Below are 18,725 nucleotides of genomic sequence, written 5' to 3'. Positions count from 1 at the left end.
AATACTTTAGTTTACTATATCAAAACAAGCACAAGACAGATCTAATGAGAATAAATATAGCTACATGGCAATAATATATTAGTTAATTACATTGTAACTTAAATAGGCATCATTATATATCAGACCTATCATACTTGAAAGTATTAACACATAAAAAAGAGCTGTTACGGTGTTGACATGTTTTTCATTTCAAACTTATTTTCGTGCTTATATCCAATTAAGATTCAAGCACGCTGTCCTGGGTACACACACATCAGCTATCTGGGCTGTCTGTCCAGGACAGTGGGTTAGTTGTCAGTTCTTAGTGGTTGGTGAGAAAAAAAGAGGGTGCAGTGGTCTTACACCTACCCACTGAGTCGTTAAAGCCTAGCTCTGGGTGGGAGCCGGTACCGGGCTGTGAACCCTGTACCTACCAGTAGTATGTCCGATATCCTAACCACGACCCCACCAAGGCCGGTGGTCTGGACAAACTGTGTTAACATCATTTAAAATTATTAAAATGATGAACATGCACTGATTATCATTTTTCTGAATGATTATCAAACAGTGTAATAGCACGACAGTATCGGAGGCAGCACACAACACGCGTCCACTTCATACACGTTGGATATAATTACACATTTATACGTTAAAGGGACATTCCTGAGTTTGCTGCAATTTTAAAGATATTATCGACTAACAGAGACTTTTTAACGATTGTAATTACATATCAAATATATTTTTCTGCATAAAATATTAGTTGCTGTATGTTAAACGTGTTTCTGATCGTTCTAATATTTGTACTAGATTAAATTTCATTTTATTTCCTAAACTATTGTTTTTTCGTACGTACGAAATTATTTGAAGACAAATCCAGTTTGAGCTTGTTAGAAATATTAAGACAACCAGAGAAACATTGAATTTGCAGACACTGATATGCTAAACAAGAAAATATATTTAATATGTAAGTTTAATCATAGAAATATTTTATTAGTTTGAAACATCTTACAATGCAGCAAACTCGGGAATGTCCCTTTAAAACGGCAGAGACCAAATGAATGGTTAATGAAACCTCTGCACGTTCTAAAGTTATTTCATATCTATTTAAAGGTATTGTCACGGGGATCCTATAATACCCGTAACTGAATGAAACACGATTATCCAAATATCTCTCCTAACTGTATATCTATTAGATCTCTCTGTATCGAGCAGTATTTACCCGAGTGGCTCGTCTAGGTATGATCAGAGATAAGATCTTATATATAGTATATATTATTATAGCACGTTTAGTTCACTAGAAAACACAAAAAAACACAATACACTTTGGAATCTGTATTAACCTACGCTGACAAATGTACTGCCGCAGTAGTTAATTAACAACAACAAATAATAACAACCCAGAACTGATCACTTAATTAGTTAATCTCCAGGTGTCTAGTTTACACAATATGCTAATCACTTCACCGTGACACACACCCACACGTGTGATAATTGAGAAACGCTAACACACACACGTGTGATAATGGAGAAACGCTGCCAGGGGAACTTAATTAATAAAGGAATTACAACTCTATTCCTAACTGGTTAATTTTTAATTAACCCTAACTACTCATTCAATAACCTTGTAATACAGACTTAATACTGGTACCTATCACAATAAAGACAATAACCTACAGTTTACCTAGGTCCTCTAGGATGACTGGATAAGCTTTATATATATATATATCAGAACGGTGAGCCTACAGTATACTGCGTCAGATGACCGGCAGCACCGTCTAAATAATATTAGTATAATACAGTATTAAAATATTTAAAGTCACATCAATCACATCAAGGTTATACAACAGAGCAGAAATGATATTTACAAAGTCCAAACGGACTAACGTTCCTTGGAGCCTTCCAATATGTTTCTCCCCGATATATCTAAAACCCTAGCTATTTATTCAAAACTCTCAGAGACAGCGAATATCGCCTGGGGGTACAAGGCGGTACCTCACGTATCATGTGGATTTTCCACAACCACCACGCGGGCATATTTTTCTCTGATCGTCAGACTGGCTGTCGCCAGTTCGCCAGAAATCACGGTTGTAAAAACCGCACTCGCGGAGGTATTACATAACTACTGGCCACCTGGGCTCCGCACCTGGGTTGGGTGTGTATTAGGCGACGGTCGCGCAAAGGTATCACGTAACAAGTTGCCCACCTGGGCCCAAGTACACATTGGAACTGCACACGGCCCTCTAAAACAATTAATATCGCCACAGGCGAAAAGAAATTAAAAGCATGTACCGTCACAAGTATAATGTCACGGATTTAAGGATCTTATTTCACACAAAAAATTATAATAAATAAAAAGTACATTAGTTGTTGGAAACCAAATCTAGCTATTACATCACCTTAAATGAACCATGATGGAGTGAAATCCATGTCAATCCTCTCGGCAATTTTAGTTTTTGAATTATGGACCAGTGCCATAATTCAATTATTTTTACAAAATATCGTTAATAAATGGAGTATGGTGGTTATGAAGATGGTTGAATAAAGTACATTTAGGGACAAATCAAATTATTTTTGTTCAGGTAATACTTTGTTAGATCATTAAATAGGTCAGTGGTCTGTGACAATATGCCTTTAAAGTTACTTCATATCTAACATATGGCTAGTTAGATATTTTATTTTCTCCGCGATGGCAACACGTCACCAGGCTGACATAGCTTGTTTTTCTCGTTCAATAAAAAAGAGAAATATTTTATATGCGATGAACATTTATGGCCGAATTTACGAAGCCTGTTTTTTTTTTGTTCTTTTTTTTAAACGCAGGCGTTTAAACATTGTAAAGGTATGGAGTTACACGCGTGTGGGACAAACAGGCTATGTAAATTCGGCTCTACTTGATTCTATTGTTTGAGTAGCCCATCAAAGGGAAAAATAGCATGAACATATATCAGTTATTTTAATGAGGAACAGTGAAAAAGCGTTGAGTTACCACGAAGCTAGACTGTTAGATACAATTATAATTATGTTCACACAATTAATGCCCGAAACCTTAGTGGTATAGGGACATGACGTAAGGCTCTCTCTCTCTCTCTCTCTCTCTCTCTCTCTCTCTCTCTCTCTCTCTCTCTCTCTCTCTCTCTCTCTCTCTCGCACGCACGCACGCACGCACACACACACACACACACACACAATTAAATGACAAAAACAATAAAAGTGTAAAGGGATATTTGTTTAACGACATATCATGTCATTTAGAAGCTATTTACTACCAGGATACACTGAAGCAGACATTATATACTACTACATAAACAAACATGGTCCAAGTGGGACATGAATTCCCAGGTAACTGTAATCAAGATAAGTGTGGTGGATCTCTGGGTTTGAAGGTACGAAGGTATTAACACGTGGTATTCAACAACTAAAGCACCATTGGAAGGGTTTGGGGTTTTAACAACAGTAACTAACATTGTTTACAACAATAACTAACATTGTTTACAACAATAACTAACAGTTACCCCAATCCCTAACAAAACAGAACAGAACTGAACAGAACAGAACAGAAGTGTGTATTCAGGACAGAGTGTTTGAATCTGAAATGAATATAGCATAAAAACAAATTAAAACACGAAAGTGGTTTTGTCATTTGAAATCTACTTAAATAGCTTAGTGTATTGTTTTTGTTGCCCTGCATTCGTTTTGTTTGTTGGTTTTTGCTATTTCTTGGGGTTTTATTGTTTTTGTGAACAGTTTGTTTCTTACTGGTTAATATCTCGTGTCCACTGATGATTTTGTTTAGTTGTTGGGTATTTGAAGGAAATGAAGGAAATGTTTTATTTAACTGCGCACTCAAAACATTTTACTTACGGTTATATGGCGTCAGATATATGGTTAAGGACCACACAGATATTGAGAGAGAAAAACCCGCTGTCGCCACTTCATGGGCTACTCTTTTCGATTAGCAGCAAGGGATCTTTTATATGCACCATCCCACAGACAGAATAGTATATACCACGGCCTTTGTTACACCAGTTGTGGAGCACTGGCTGGAGCGAAAAATAACCCAATGTTTCCACCGACGGGGATCGATCCCAGACCGACCGCGCATCAAGCACACGTTTTACCACTGGGCTGTGTCCTGCCCCTGGGTATTTGATTACACAACACTTAACACAATATTTAAAAACAGGGGCTAATGACGCACTTGTGGATTAACAATCTGCCAGCAGAAACGTCGACCCAGTAAATATAATATTTAAAAATAAAAATTATCAACTGACAGGATTCGAACCTACTGCATCGATTCGTGTGGTATTTGACAGCCCTCGACCTTAATCATTAATCCATCGGATCTTCTTTGAACAAAACATAGAAGTCCAATTGAATGGAAATGGAATGCTGTCAAACATTCGGTTTGAAACTAATGTAACAGGTGTAATAGATGGCAACAGTAACACATGCGTTTAAAACTCCTACCTGCAGCGTATCAATCGACATAAAGGAAGGATGGAAATGTTTTATTTAACGACGCACTCAACACATTTTATTTACGGTTATATGGCGTCAGACATATGGTTAAGGACCACACAGATATTGAGAGAGGAAACCCGCTGTCGCCATTTCATGGGCTTCTCTGTTCGATTAGCAGCAAGGGATTTTTTATATGCATCATCCTATAGACAGGGTATGTGACGGTACATGCTCTTAATTTATTTTCGCCTGTGGCGATATTAATTGCTTAGAGGGCCGTATGCAGTTTCGTATGCACTTAAGCCCAGGTGGCCAGTAGTTACGTAATACCTCCGCGAGTGCGGTTTTTACAACCGTGATTTGGCGACTAGGCGTCATTAAGTCTGACCATCTGAGAAAAAAATACCGCTTGGTTACTGTGGACATATACACATCATAAGATTCGGTTCCGCGTCCTGTCTCCGGACCAGTCTGGGATTTTATAATAAATAGCTAGGGTTTTAGAGATATCGGGGAGAAACATAGGAAGGCTTCCAGGGATCGCAGTCCGTTTGGACTTGGTAAATATCATTTCTGCTCTGTTGTATAACCTTGATGTGATTGATGTGACTTTAAATATTTTAATACTGTATTATACCCATATTATTTAGACGGTGCTGCCGGTCATCTGACGCAGTAATCTGTAGGCTCACTGTCCTAAATAATTATAAAAAGCTTAACCAGTCATCCTAGAGGACCTAGGTAAACTGTATGTTATTGTCTTTATGGTGATAGGTACCAGTATTAATTCTGTGTTACAAGGTTACTGAATGAGTAGTAAGGGTTAATTAAAAATTAACCAATTAGGAATAGAGCTGTAATTCCTTTATTAATTAAGTTCCCCTGGCAGCGTTTCTCAATTATCACACGTGTGGGTGTTGTGTCACGGTGAAGTGATTAGCTTATTGTGTAAACTAGACACCTAGAGATTAACTAATTAAGTGATCAGTTCTGGGTTATTATTATTTTGTTGCTGTTAATTAACTACTGCGGCAGTACATTTGTCAGCGTAGGTTAATACAGATTCCAAAGTGTATTGTGTTTTTGTTGTGTTTTCTAGTGAACTAAACGTGCTATATTACATATACTTTATATGAGATCGTATCTCTGATCATACCTAGACGAGCACATTAGGGTAGAACCGCCCGTTACAGAGAGATCTAATAGATATACAGTTAGGAGAGATATTTGGACAATCGTGTTTCATTCAGTTACGGGTATTATAGGATCCCCGTGACAGGGTAGTACATATCACGGCCTTTGTTAGAACAGTTTTGGAGCACTGGCTGGAACGAGAAATACGATATAAACACCATGAATATAAATACTACCACCCATCACCCTTAAAATGAATCAGAAAAAAATGGGGGTCAAGGTGCTCATTTCAGAGATAACGGGTAGCGTCTATGACTACCTTGTTTCGCACAAACGTTTAGTAATTATTTTTTTTACATGTTTCAAAAATAAGGCTACGTGACACAGTGGTACTAGATGAAATATAATTGAATAATTTTTTTGTTTGTTTTGTTTTGCCCAGATCAAACTATTTTTTTTTTTCAAAACCAACACACTCACAGTTACCACCAGTCACAGGGCTTGTGGTGTTAACTGTTCTATCAAAAGTTCGGTGCACCCCGAACTTTGACCCAGTCGGAAGTTATTTGGTTTAGTACTCCCTAAAACAAGAGTGAGTTTCCCAGTCCATACGAGCGATGGTGTTACATGTTGCTGGGTAAATAGTACTTACTGCCTGGGGCGTTCCTCAACTTTTCACGTAATTTCGTATATAACTATTCCTAAAGAAACGCCAAGACAGATGTTATGTTTTTATGTTGTTTGTTTTGTTCACGTTCAGGATAAAGAGATGTACTCAAACAAGTACACTGTGTATAGGTAGCTACGCCCATGTTGAAACAATTAAATACTACTACTGTATCAACTAATGATGGTTGTTCTGAACTTGTCAGTCAACGTAATGAACCCCATAAAAGATAAAGAAGAAAAAAAAGAAAAAAAGAAAAAAACCAACACCCACAAAAACTCACAAAAAAACACACCAAAAAACATATAACAATAAAACACAACAACACCAACAACAACAAACTGTCAAGAACATGTAGTTACAACTTGTCAATCTGTATCTCACACAATAGGAAGAAGACTCCATAAGGTAAATCAGTTCTCTCGGAAAATAACCATGCCGCCTGGGTTGAGTAGATAACAATTGCACAATACAGTCGCATTGTCGTGCTCGTTTTGCAGTGTAATGGTGATTGACGGGTTTCCCAGGATATAAAATTAGTGCAGTAACAGTGGATTAGAATTAGAAATATTCCGTAACTGCCGAATGCGTTCATTAAAATGACTTCTATACCACGGCTATATTTGTGTCTGCTTACAGCATGGATTGCAGTCAAGGAAGGTTACGCTCAACTTACATGTGAGTAACAGTGTCTACCTCTACTACTACTACAACAACAACTACCACTACTACTACTACTACCACTACTACTACTACTACTACTACTACTACTACTACTACCACTACCACTACCACCACTACTACTAACTACTACTACTACTACTACTACTACTACTACTACTACTACTACACTACTACTACCACTACCACTACTACTACTACTACTACCACCACCACCACCACCGCCACCACCACTACCACTACCACTACCACCACCCCCACCACAACCACCACCACCACTACCATTACCACTACCATTACTACTACTAGTACTATTACTACTACTACTACTACTACAACAAGTACTACTACTACTACTACTACTACTACAACTACTACTACTACTACTACTACTGCCACTACTACTACTACTACTACTACTACTACTACTACTACTACTACTACTACTACTACTACTACTACTACTACTACTACTACGTTTTGTGTGTGTTTGTTTTCAGACTGTAGCTATCTATACCACTACAACTGTAAGCAGTCCTGCGAGTTCGGTGAGAATGAAATACGATCTCCGATTAGACTGTGCTATTCTGGTAAATGCTGTAGACCAGGTGAGTAAACCTCACGCACGCACTCACGCACGCACGCACACAAACACATACACACACACACACACACACACACACACATACACACACACTAACATACTAACACAAACATACACATAAACACAAATACGTACATACATAGATAACACACACACATACATAACATACTGGAACACACAGATGCATACAGACTCATTACATATAATCAGATAAGCATTGTATTTATTTTATTAACCATTTCGGTTTCGGACAGGTTTGGCGATTTGGAGCGAGTGGTCTCCCTGGGAAGGTTGTTCTGTGACATGTGGGACCGGCTTCCGGATTCGGACACGCACGTGCAGCGGGACGAGTTGTCCGTCAAACACTGATTTGGAGAGAAGCACGTGCAGCACCCAGACGTGCAGTGAAACCACGCCAGGTATGGATTTTTGTATGTCTTGCTCTTTTCTCTATTGAGATCTATTCAACTAACTGGGTTTCTCCTCTCGTTCCAACCAGTGCACCACAACTGATTAAATGTCACTGCATGTGCATTCATGTCTGTGGGAAAGTGCATATAAACAGATCCCTTGCTGCATTAGGAATAATGTGTAGCGGGTTTCCTCTCATGACAACGTGTCAGAATTACCAAATGTTTGACATCCAATAACCGATGATTAATTAATCAATGTGCTCTAGTGGTGTCGTTAAACAAAACAAACAAATTATTGGAATCTAGCCGGTGAAATTAACTCAGTTGTAGAAAGTCAAACTTAAAGTTTGTTTTATTCTGACACGAAGTCTATAAAGAAAACCCGCTGCATTTTGTTTTCATTAAAAACAAGTGATCTTTTATATACTCTTTCCCACACAGAGGGAAAAACACAGCACGGCTTTTGATGTACTAGTCTATTAATGATACATTGATTGGGACAGAAAAACCTGAATCAGAGAAAGTGGCCACCGAGGGGGTTCGACCCTTCGGCCCAGCACGTCATGCGAGCCCTGAACCCGCCTGAGCTAGATCCAGCTCTGAGATTTAGAACGCTCGTGGTGCGGAGAGTCGTGAGATCGATCCATCTTGACGAACCTCGTCAGCTTTTCCTCCTCCTAGCCAATGTCCTTCCAAAGCCCGTGACAAGTGTTTTCCTGTCTGTGGATTCGTCGTTGCTTTCGGTATATGAGTAGCCTATGCGGCGGCATGCGATTTTTTTTTTTATCACTGTACGGATCCGGCCCCTGGCTATCCAGAGACGGGACGCGGGACGGACCTGCTCGAAACCTTAGTGGTATATAAAGAAAGAAAGAAATGTTTTATTTAACGACGCACTCAACACATTTTATTTACGGTTATATGGCGTCAGACATATGGTTAAGGACCACACAGATTTTGAGAGGAAACCCGCTGTCGCCACTGCATGGGCTACTCTTCCGATTGGCAGCAAGGGATCTTTTATTTGCGCTGCCCACAGGCAGGATAGCACAAACCATGGCCTTTGTTGAACCAGTTATGGATCACTGGTCGGTGCAAGTGGTTTACACCTACCCATTGAGCCTTGCGGAGCACTCACTCAGGGTTTGGAGTCGGTATCTGGATTAAAAATCCCATGCCTCGACTGGGATCCGAACCCAGTACCTACCAGCCTGTAGACCGATGGCCTGCCACGACGCCACCGAGGCCGGTCGTTAGTGGTATATGAGCATGACAAACATTATCCGCTCCGCTCCCCACTGTACTTAAAACTCTGTGTCAAAATAACCACATGTTATTCACAAAATAGTCGTAGTACTGAAAACATTGTCGTCCTTTCGCTTCCATTTGTTGAAGATCTAAGCCCTGTTGTGATCGCAAAAAATAGTGAATTGTGTGCGTATCTAATTTTGAGGAGGAGGGGGAGAACTTTATTAACGTGCCCATATTTCACAAAAGGTTCGGGCACGCCTTTCCCGAGACCGGTCTCTGGCATGGCTAGGGATCTGACTCGGTACATTTACTTTTGAAAACTATTAGACCAAAACTTTCCTAAAAATAATGGGGCGAGACATAGCCCAGTGGTATGGCGCTCGCTTAATGCGCGGTCGGTTTGGGATCGATCCCCGTCGGTGGGCCCATTCGGCTATTTCTCGCTCCAGCCAGTGCACCACGACTGGTACGTCAAATGCCGTGGTATGTGCCATCCTGTCTATGGGATGGTGCATATAAAACAGAGTAGCCCATGAAGTGGCGACAGTGGGTTTCCTCTCTCAATATCTGTGTGGTCCTTAACCATATGCCCGACGCCATATAACCGTAAATAAAATGTGATGAGTGCGTCGTTAAATAAAACATTTCCTTCCTTCCTTTCCTAAAATAAAGTACCGGCCTCGGTGGCGTCGTGGCAGGCCATCGGTCTACAGGCTGGTAGGTACTGGGTTCGGATCCCAGTCGAGGCATGGGATTTTTAATCCAGATACCGACTCCAAACCCTGAGTGAGTGCTCCGCAAGGCTCAATGGGTAGGTGTAAACCACTTGCACCGACCAGTGATCCATAACTGGTTCAACAAAGGCCATGGTTTGTGCTATCCTGCCTGTGGGGAGCGCAAATAAAAGATCCCTTGCTGCCTGTCGTAAAAAGAGTAGCCTATGTGGCGACAGCGGGTTTCCTCTAAAAACAGTGTCAGAATGACCATATGTTTGACGTCCAATAGCCGATGATAAGATAAAAAATCAATGTGCTCTAGCGGCGTCGTTAAATAAAACAAACTTTACTTTACTTTACTAAAATAAAGTATTAATTGATAGCCTACAATGTTTGATTGACGCTTTTTAAAAAGGTCTCTTTCTCTTTTAGAGTCATATCATAATTACCCATATTAATTAGATACTCTTCTGTCCCGAGCCGGATCCCTGGTTATTCCAAAGAGCGGGCCCAGGATAGACGTGCCCAAACCTTGTGTGGGAAATGGGCACGGCCTACAGGTCTACTCCTTCTAAAATATCGGGGCGCGCGTTATCTAAAACGCTATTGAAGTAAACATCATTATAAACTACTATAGCAATATATAATCTGACTGATCAATGATCATAAAAACTGATCATGACTGAAAGATATGGTAGACAATTAGCCACTTGGACTGATTTCTCGGCAAAAGTAATCACGTCGTGTGTTGCTAATCATCAACGTCATAAAGTTACAAATTGTTAAATCTATCATATTTTTATTTCCAGGTAAAACATATAAAAGATAATAAACGAGTTAACAGTCCCGGGTGATATAATGATCAGTTGTCACGAGGGACATAACGTTGATAATAATCGGTTCTCAGTTTGTTCTATTTATTACCTCAGTATTTTTTCCCTCTTAAGAACTTTCTATTATTATTATATTATATTATATATATATATATATATATATATATATATAATATATATATATATATATATATATATATATATATTATATATATATATATATATAAACCGATGTGAACAACTTTACATATTATTCTGAGTCTTGCTATGACTTTGTACTTTATTAACGATTACAGATAATTAAAAAAGACACATCAAAGTTCTATTTATTCTGAGTTAGTTATATGAACTTGTACGAACTTGATTAATGGTAAATGACAAATGAAAAACAAGACTTTAATAATTATTTTCTCTACTTGTGCCAGCAAGATTTGTCATTACGACAGTACCCGAGGCGGATCTAGGGGGCCCCTGGAGCCCCCCCCCCCCCCCTAAATTTTGTAACAGTTATAATTTTATTATATATTAATTTTCATTTCTTTACGATCCCCTCCAACCCCCCCCCCCCCCCCCCCCCCCCCCCCCCTTTGAGAATGGCCAATACAGCACAAATTGAAGTTTAGAGTAAAATTCGGTGTCCGTAAAATTCTGTGATATTTGTATTTGTATTTTGCAGTTCTTTACACTGTTTTTGTTTAAACCTTGAATTGTTATGTTGATGTTGATCATCACTTTATTTATTTGCATCAGCCATAGTTTGACACCCAATAGCCGATGTATTTTGCGTGCTGGGGTGTCGTTAAACATTCATTCATTCATTCATTCCTTTCTTCCATTATATTCAGGCTGTGGGCGTACGATCCCTTCTTCGTTACGAATACTGTCAGGGGAGACAACACAGGCTTGTAAATATCCCTGGATGGTCAACTTTGCTCTGTATACACTGAGTAGCGGTCTGATTGGAAATTCATGCGGTGGCGTTTTACTTTCCAGTACTGCTGTGTTAACGCAAACTGCTTGTATTAAAGACATGTGAGTATGCGCGTTATCAAGATAATTATTATTTAAAGAAAACTTTATTCCACAAATGTGTAGATGTACAGAGCAGCTAAGGGACAATGGGGTTTACTTAAACAATAGGTCTATATTTCGTACCCACAAAATAGTATTTGATTAGAACAAGACAAAACATTTATTCAAAGGAAATAATATTTTGTTCCAACGATTTTTTTCTTTCTGTCAAAACTGGTAATTTCTGAGAATCATCCGAGAACGAAATATAACTTTAGAAAAACACCAATGTCTCTGTATATGTGCCTATGCTAAGGTGTCTATGCTAATTACATTATACACAAACATTCATAAATATCACGTTTTAACTTTTACTGTTGTAACCTATTTTTAGGATCTGGGATCGATTCCCGTCGGTGGGCCCATTGGGCTATCTCTCGTTCCAGCCAGTGCACCACGACTAGTATATCAAAAGCCGTGGTATGTGCAATCCTGTCTGTTGGAAAGTGCATATAAAAGATCCCTTGCTGCATTAGGAAAGATGTAGCGGGTTTCCTCTGTTGACTACGAGTCAGAATTACCAAATGTTTGACATCCAATAGCTGATGATTAATTAATCAATGTGCTCTAGTGGTGTCGTTAAACAAAGCAAACTTTATTTTTTTACTACATATATTTTTTTGATGTCCACTATCACCATGATACAAATCTTTGAGATTTATTTTTTTAAAATGTCATATGACTGCATATCTCATAATCGTATTAGTATAAAAAAATAGTTAACTAAAACAGCCTCTTACGCATGTGTGAAATTGATTTAATGACATCTAACTGGTTGCACCACTATGGTGACGTTGACGCCAAAGTCACACCGTCTAATGAAATTAACACCACCGAAACTAATTATGACGTATGACGTATACGTTAAATGTAAGGTGAAAAAACATACACATAAGCTGGGTCTTGGTCTGAGTCTGCCGAGAATGGTACTTGTCATAAACGATATGCACTGATTCGAATGTGATGATACACACCCTTTGTGTGCTGGCGCGAAATACGGATCTGACAACGCCTGACGCACCAGACCCAGACCCAGACCCAGGGCCAGACCCATAGCCAGACCCAGAACCAGAACCAGAACCAGAACCAGAACCAGAACCAGAACCAGAACCAGAACCAGAACCAGAACCAGAACCAGAACCAGAACCAGAACCAGAACCAGACCCAGACCCAGAACCAGACCCAGACCCAGACCCAGACCCAGACCCCAGGCCACAGACCCAGCTTCGGTGTGTTTTGTACTTAAACGTGAAGCTGTTGTTATTATTTTATAGGTTAACATACACTGGAAGTAGTTTAAGTAGTTTGAATGAAGGTGACCTATCTATAGTGGCTGTAGTTGGTGATCACAGGACAAACGTACGGGACGACCACCAACAAAGCAGACTCGTTACCAACGATTTAACAGTATCTAAAGGTATGTAAATAATACTAGTATTCGTGTCATCCCAATTTCAACTCTTTTGTTTCATGCTTATATCCAATCAAGATTCATGCACGCTATCCTGGGCACACACCTCAGCTATCTGGACTGTCTGTCCAGGACAGTGGGTTAGTTGCTAGTTGGTTAGTGAGAGAGAAGAGGGTGAAGTAGCCTTACACCTACCCACTGAGCCCTTTAGAACTCGCTCTGGGTTGGAGCCGGTACCGGGCTGAGAACCCTGTACCTACCAGCCTGTAGTCCGATAGCTTAACCACTGCGCCACCGATGCCGGTTGTCATCACAAAGCGCATGTTGAATCTAGATTCAGCGCACATTCCAATGTGTCGATGTATAGCTAATACTATGACGTACGTTTTGCAGATTAGATAACAGTGTCTATATGGACATAGCGTGTCTATCAATGAAAATATGCATTTCCATTAAAGAAATAAAATAACATTTTAAAGTGTGTAAATTTATTCTATTTCAATCAGAATGTATCTTTGTTTCCTTTTTATTTCTCCATCGCTGTTCCATTTTTATAACGAATAATAAAAAAAACATACAACAAATAGCATAAGAAAGTCATTAAACTTCAGGCAAATGGCGGCCGTTTTTTTTTTTAGTCCCCCTCCTGCCCCGCTCCCACCCCCTCCCTCCATCTCGTAACGTGTGTTTGTGATACAGGTGAAGTGATGATCGTGCGACTGGACCCTCCTGTACGGTATACTGACTGCGTGATGCCCGTCTGCTTACCGGAAGTGGACACAGTCTTTGGTGAACAGTGTACAGTGGCAGGATGGGGACAAACGAGTACGTGGGTTTGTGTATAACACACACGCACATACACATATGACGCGCGCGCGCACACACACACACACACACACACACTATTACACACACGCGCGCACACATACACATACAAATATTACTCACACATCACACACGCACACACAAACACACACACACACACACACACAAACACACACAGACACACACATACAAATATTACACACACGCATACTTACACATACAGATATTACACCTACGCACAAACACACACATACAAATATTACACACACATACACATATACATACACACATATATATATATATATATATATATATATATATATATATATATATATTACGCACAGACACACACACGCACATACAAATATTACACCCACACGCACACACATATACACGCACATACAAATATTACACACACGCACGCACACATGCAGATATTACACACACGCACATACAAATATTACACACACACACACACACACACATAGACACACATACACATTACACACACTCTCTCTCTCTCTCTCTCTCTCTCTCTCTCTCTCTCTCTCTCTCTCTCTCTCTCTCTCTCTCTCTCTCTCTCTCTCTCTCTCTCTCTCTCTCTCACACGCACACACATACACACATATACACATATTAAACACACACACTTACAAATATTAAACACAAACACACAAATATTACACACACACGCACACACACAAATATTACACACACAACAGCTATTACACACGCACACACACATATTACACACACACACACACATATATATTACACGCACACACGCACATATAAATATTACACATACGCACACAGACATGCACATACAAATATTACACACACAAACATACACACGCGTGCACACTTACACACATTAATACACGCACACACGCATGTACGCATACACGCACACACACGGACACGCACACACACACAAACACTCACACACAAACACTCACACACAGACATACATACATATACACACATGCACACATACATATACACACATTCGCGCACACACAAACACATGCACGCTCATAAACACACGCACACATATAGACATGCATACACGCACGCACACATACACATATATGCACACACATACAAACATATTAGCACACACATACACATACAAATACACACACGCACGCGAAAACATAAACGATTCAAGAAAAATAGCAAAGAAATAAAGAAAATGCAAATGATTTTTTTTTTTAATAAACCGTATAATTAAGATAAGCATTTTCCTTTTTTGTTTTAATACATCTGTTTCGTTTATCATCGTTGCAATAGATTGGTAATAAACCTGTACTTTTTGTCCTTCTTACAGACACTAGGTCACCTTGGTCCGATGTTCTCCTCGACCATCACGTGACCTTGATGAGTCATAAAACGTGTGACGCGGTATTCCGGTTCCTCAACAACGAGACACTTCCGGCGGACTACCTGTGTACTGATACACAGAGAGACGGAATGGCAACGTGCTCTGTAATATACTTTTATTAGTATCTGTTGATGACATTATTCAATACACGCCTTATTATAATAAGAACAGGCGCGTGAGCAGGAATATTAGCGTGTGGGGGCAGAGGGTCAAGACTGTAGCGAGCGAAATTTATAAGGACTAGAGACATGCTCCCGTGCACAATGTATTGAAAACCCCCATGGACATTCGCTTGAACGGTGGGTGGTCGATTCCCAAAACCTTCCCTCTGCACGCGCGCCTGAAGAAATAGTCTCGTTGATTTGAATAGTCTAGTTTAATATTTCGATTTTTAAGTTTGAATTTTTAATTTAGTAATTTTTTGATAATCAGTAAGCTTGAACAGTTAAGTGTAACGTTTGAATAGGGCAATGAACTAATACTAATATTATGTAGTAACCCTCCCTCGGCACACGCCCTGGAACAAATAGTCCCGTTGATTGGACATCCAACAGCCGATAATGAATTAATGAATATATGAATGAATGAATGAATATTTAACGACACCCAAGCACGAAAAATAGATCTAGCCGATAATTAATTAATCAAATGTGCTCTAGAGGTGTCGTTAAACAAAGCAAACTTTTCGTTGATAGATTTTGAAAACTAATTCTGAAAAACTCGATTTCCATAGAGAATAATACATGAGTGGCCGTTAGATACCATTTATCTCACAAATAGTTGTTTTAAAATGTTTCTAACGAGCGAAAGCGAGTTTTATACGTTTTTAAACAACGAATTGTGAGATAAATGGTATCTAACGGACACGAATGTATTATTCTATGTTTTACATATCCTCAAAAACCAGGTTTTAAGCACATTTTAACATCTTTATGGACTAAAATATATTTACAACCCTTTGCACTTGTAGCTGACTTACACATCACAGACACACGATTGTCAGTTTAACTATACGTCACAGTGTAATCGACTTCCACCGTGCTGTCTTTTTATTGGACGTATGGCATTGGTGACCTGGTCATTACCTAGGAGCAGCCAGTCGTATATCTTGAAATTGTTAACACACGTATGTGTGTAAACAACTATGTACACATGGTGCTCTCACTAACGGGTGCATCCAGTGCTCCACAACTGGTGTAACAAAGGCCGTGGTATGTACTATCCTGTCTGTGGAATGGTGTATATAAAAGATCCCTTGCTGCTAATCGAAAAGAGTAGCCAATGAAGTGGCGACAGCGGGTTTCCTCCCTCAATATCTGTGTGGTCCTTAGCCATATGTCTGACGCCATAAATAACCGTAAATAAAATGTGTTGAGTGCGTCGTTAAATAAAACATTGCCTTCCTTCCTCACCAACGGGTGTGAAAAAACCTATTTTAATCACCATATGAATGTAATTATACTCCACTACTTTCTATATAGTTCCCCCTCTATATTGACTATTAACTTATATACCTATTTTTCAGGGAGACCAGGGTGGGATGCTGATGTGTAAAGATGAGAGATCAGAATCAGAAATGCTGGCTGGAATTACAAACTCCACGGAATGTACTGCCAACAAGCCAAGTACATACATCGACATTGTGCCATACCTAGCCTGGATACGCGACACTCTGCGTGCGATTTAAACTGACAAGAGAAACAACTTAACTTTACATGACATGTATAATTATACTAGTGTTATAACTGCTCTGTAAGCTGAATTTAAGGGGGTGGGAATTACAAAAGAAGAAGAAGACATAGGTAGTCTCCATTGATCGAAAGCAATTACTAATGTTGAAAAATAAATCTTATATTGTGTGATATATTTGTTTTTTGTTTTTATTTTTTTCATAATTAATTTACAGTTTTGTTATCCACAAAGTTAAGTAGTATTAAAATGTTACATACATGATCAGGAAGTTAAGTAAAGTTCCACATAGTTAAATAGTTTGTGCAAAATGTAGTTCAATGATTGCTATTTAACCTAACACGACTTAATTTCATTAAGAAACAGTGTCAAAATTATCTTGCAAATGCTATAGGTAGTATCTCAAATTAAAACTGATGGTGACAAAATATATTTCGTAACGTCTAACTATACATTCATACCACTCGTTGAATCGATGTGTTTCGTTTCGCGTTGATAGTTTGGTGAAATACCTGTTTTATGTTTACTACAGTTTCAAACGCTCATTCCATGGGACGACCATAAAATTTTTGGCTTTTGGGAAGGAAATAGAAGGAAATGTTTTATTTAACGACGCACTCAACACATTTTATTTACGGTTATATGGCGTCGGTGGCTTTTGGGAGATTTCATTTTTGGTATGTTACGTCGATATGCGTCATTTTGAAACTTGAAACGGGTTTTACATGCTCACCTTCTTTCAAGGTTCGGGCATGCCCCCCCCCCTCCCCCCCCCCATCCCCTGCCTGTGGTGTGGCCAATGGCTTGGTCCAAGGCGGAAGGGTTTATGTTATATCTTTCATGAATTATAGGAATCTTTCACCGCTCTTTACATCTGATTGTCACTTCTGTGGATTTTTCCGGTCCCAACCAACGCACAACGATTGGTATGTCAAAGGCCTTTGTATGTGCTGTCCTGTCTTTGGAAAAATGTATAGAAAAGATCCTGTGCTACTAATGGAAAAACAAATGTTGCAGATTTCCTCTAAAACTATGAACGAATTACCAAACGCTTGACAACCAACAGCCGATGATCAATAATGTGCTCCAGTGATGTCGGTAAACAACGTTAACTGTTTGACACTCTCAGGTTTTCATGCTGGGGTGTCGTTAAATATTCTTTAATTTCTATGAACAGAAAGGGCGGAACCTAACATAATTGGAAGAGTTCTCGCCTGAGGTAATTGAGGCCGTGTGGTCGAACTTCGTTGACGGACCAGTTGGGATTTTCCTGTTGCAAGCAATGCCACCACAACTATCAAAGGTGGTGATATGTGCTGCCTGTTTGATGGAAAGTGCATTGGAATGATTCGTTACTGCAAATGAAAACCTGTAGCGGGCTTCCTCTGTCAGAATTATCAGATGTTTATGTTCAGTATCTGATGGTAGCTGGGGGCGTGATTTAGCTCAGTCGGGTGAGCGCTCGCCTGAGGTGTTTGCGTCGCAGGATCAAATTACCTAGGTAGATTTATTGAACTGGGGTTTTTTTTTTGGGGGGGGGGGGGGTGTTTGTTTGTTTTGGGTTGTTTTGTTGATTTTTGTGTTTTTTGTTTTGTTTTGGGGG

At 39.4% G+C, this 18,725-nt stretch overlaps 1 protein-coding gene across 1 annotated transcript; it reads left to right on the top strand.

Moving 5' to 3' along the window:
- The first annotated feature begins 7,851 nt into the window (after positions 1 to 7,851).
- LOC121388012 (factor V activator RVV-V alpha-like) lies at positions 7,852 to 17,295 on the top strand. The gene is made up of 6 exons (XM_041519213.1): positions 7,852 to 7,948; positions 11,588 to 11,774; positions 13,088 to 13,230; positions 13,924 to 14,049; positions 15,380 to 15,537; positions 16,959 to 17,295. The coding sequence occupies exons 2-6, from the start codon at positions 11,662 to 11,664 to the stop codon at positions 17,118 to 17,120; spliced, it is 702 nt and encodes a 233-aa protein (XP_041375147.1). The 5' UTR covers positions 7,852 to 7,948; positions 11,588 to 11,661; the 3' UTR covers positions 17,121 to 17,295.
- The last annotated feature ends 1,430 nt before the right edge of the window (positions 17,296 to 18,725 follow it).

Source organism: Gigantopelta aegis, chromosome 14, assembly GCF_016097555.1.
Source record: "Gigantopelta aegis isolate Gae_Host chromosome 14, Gae_host_genome, whole genome shotgun sequence".
Taxonomy (NCBI): domain Eukaryota; kingdom Metazoa; phylum Mollusca; class Gastropoda; order Neomphalida; family Peltospiridae; genus Gigantopelta; species Gigantopelta aegis.
This window is presented reverse-complemented; position numbering and strand designations above follow the sequence as displayed.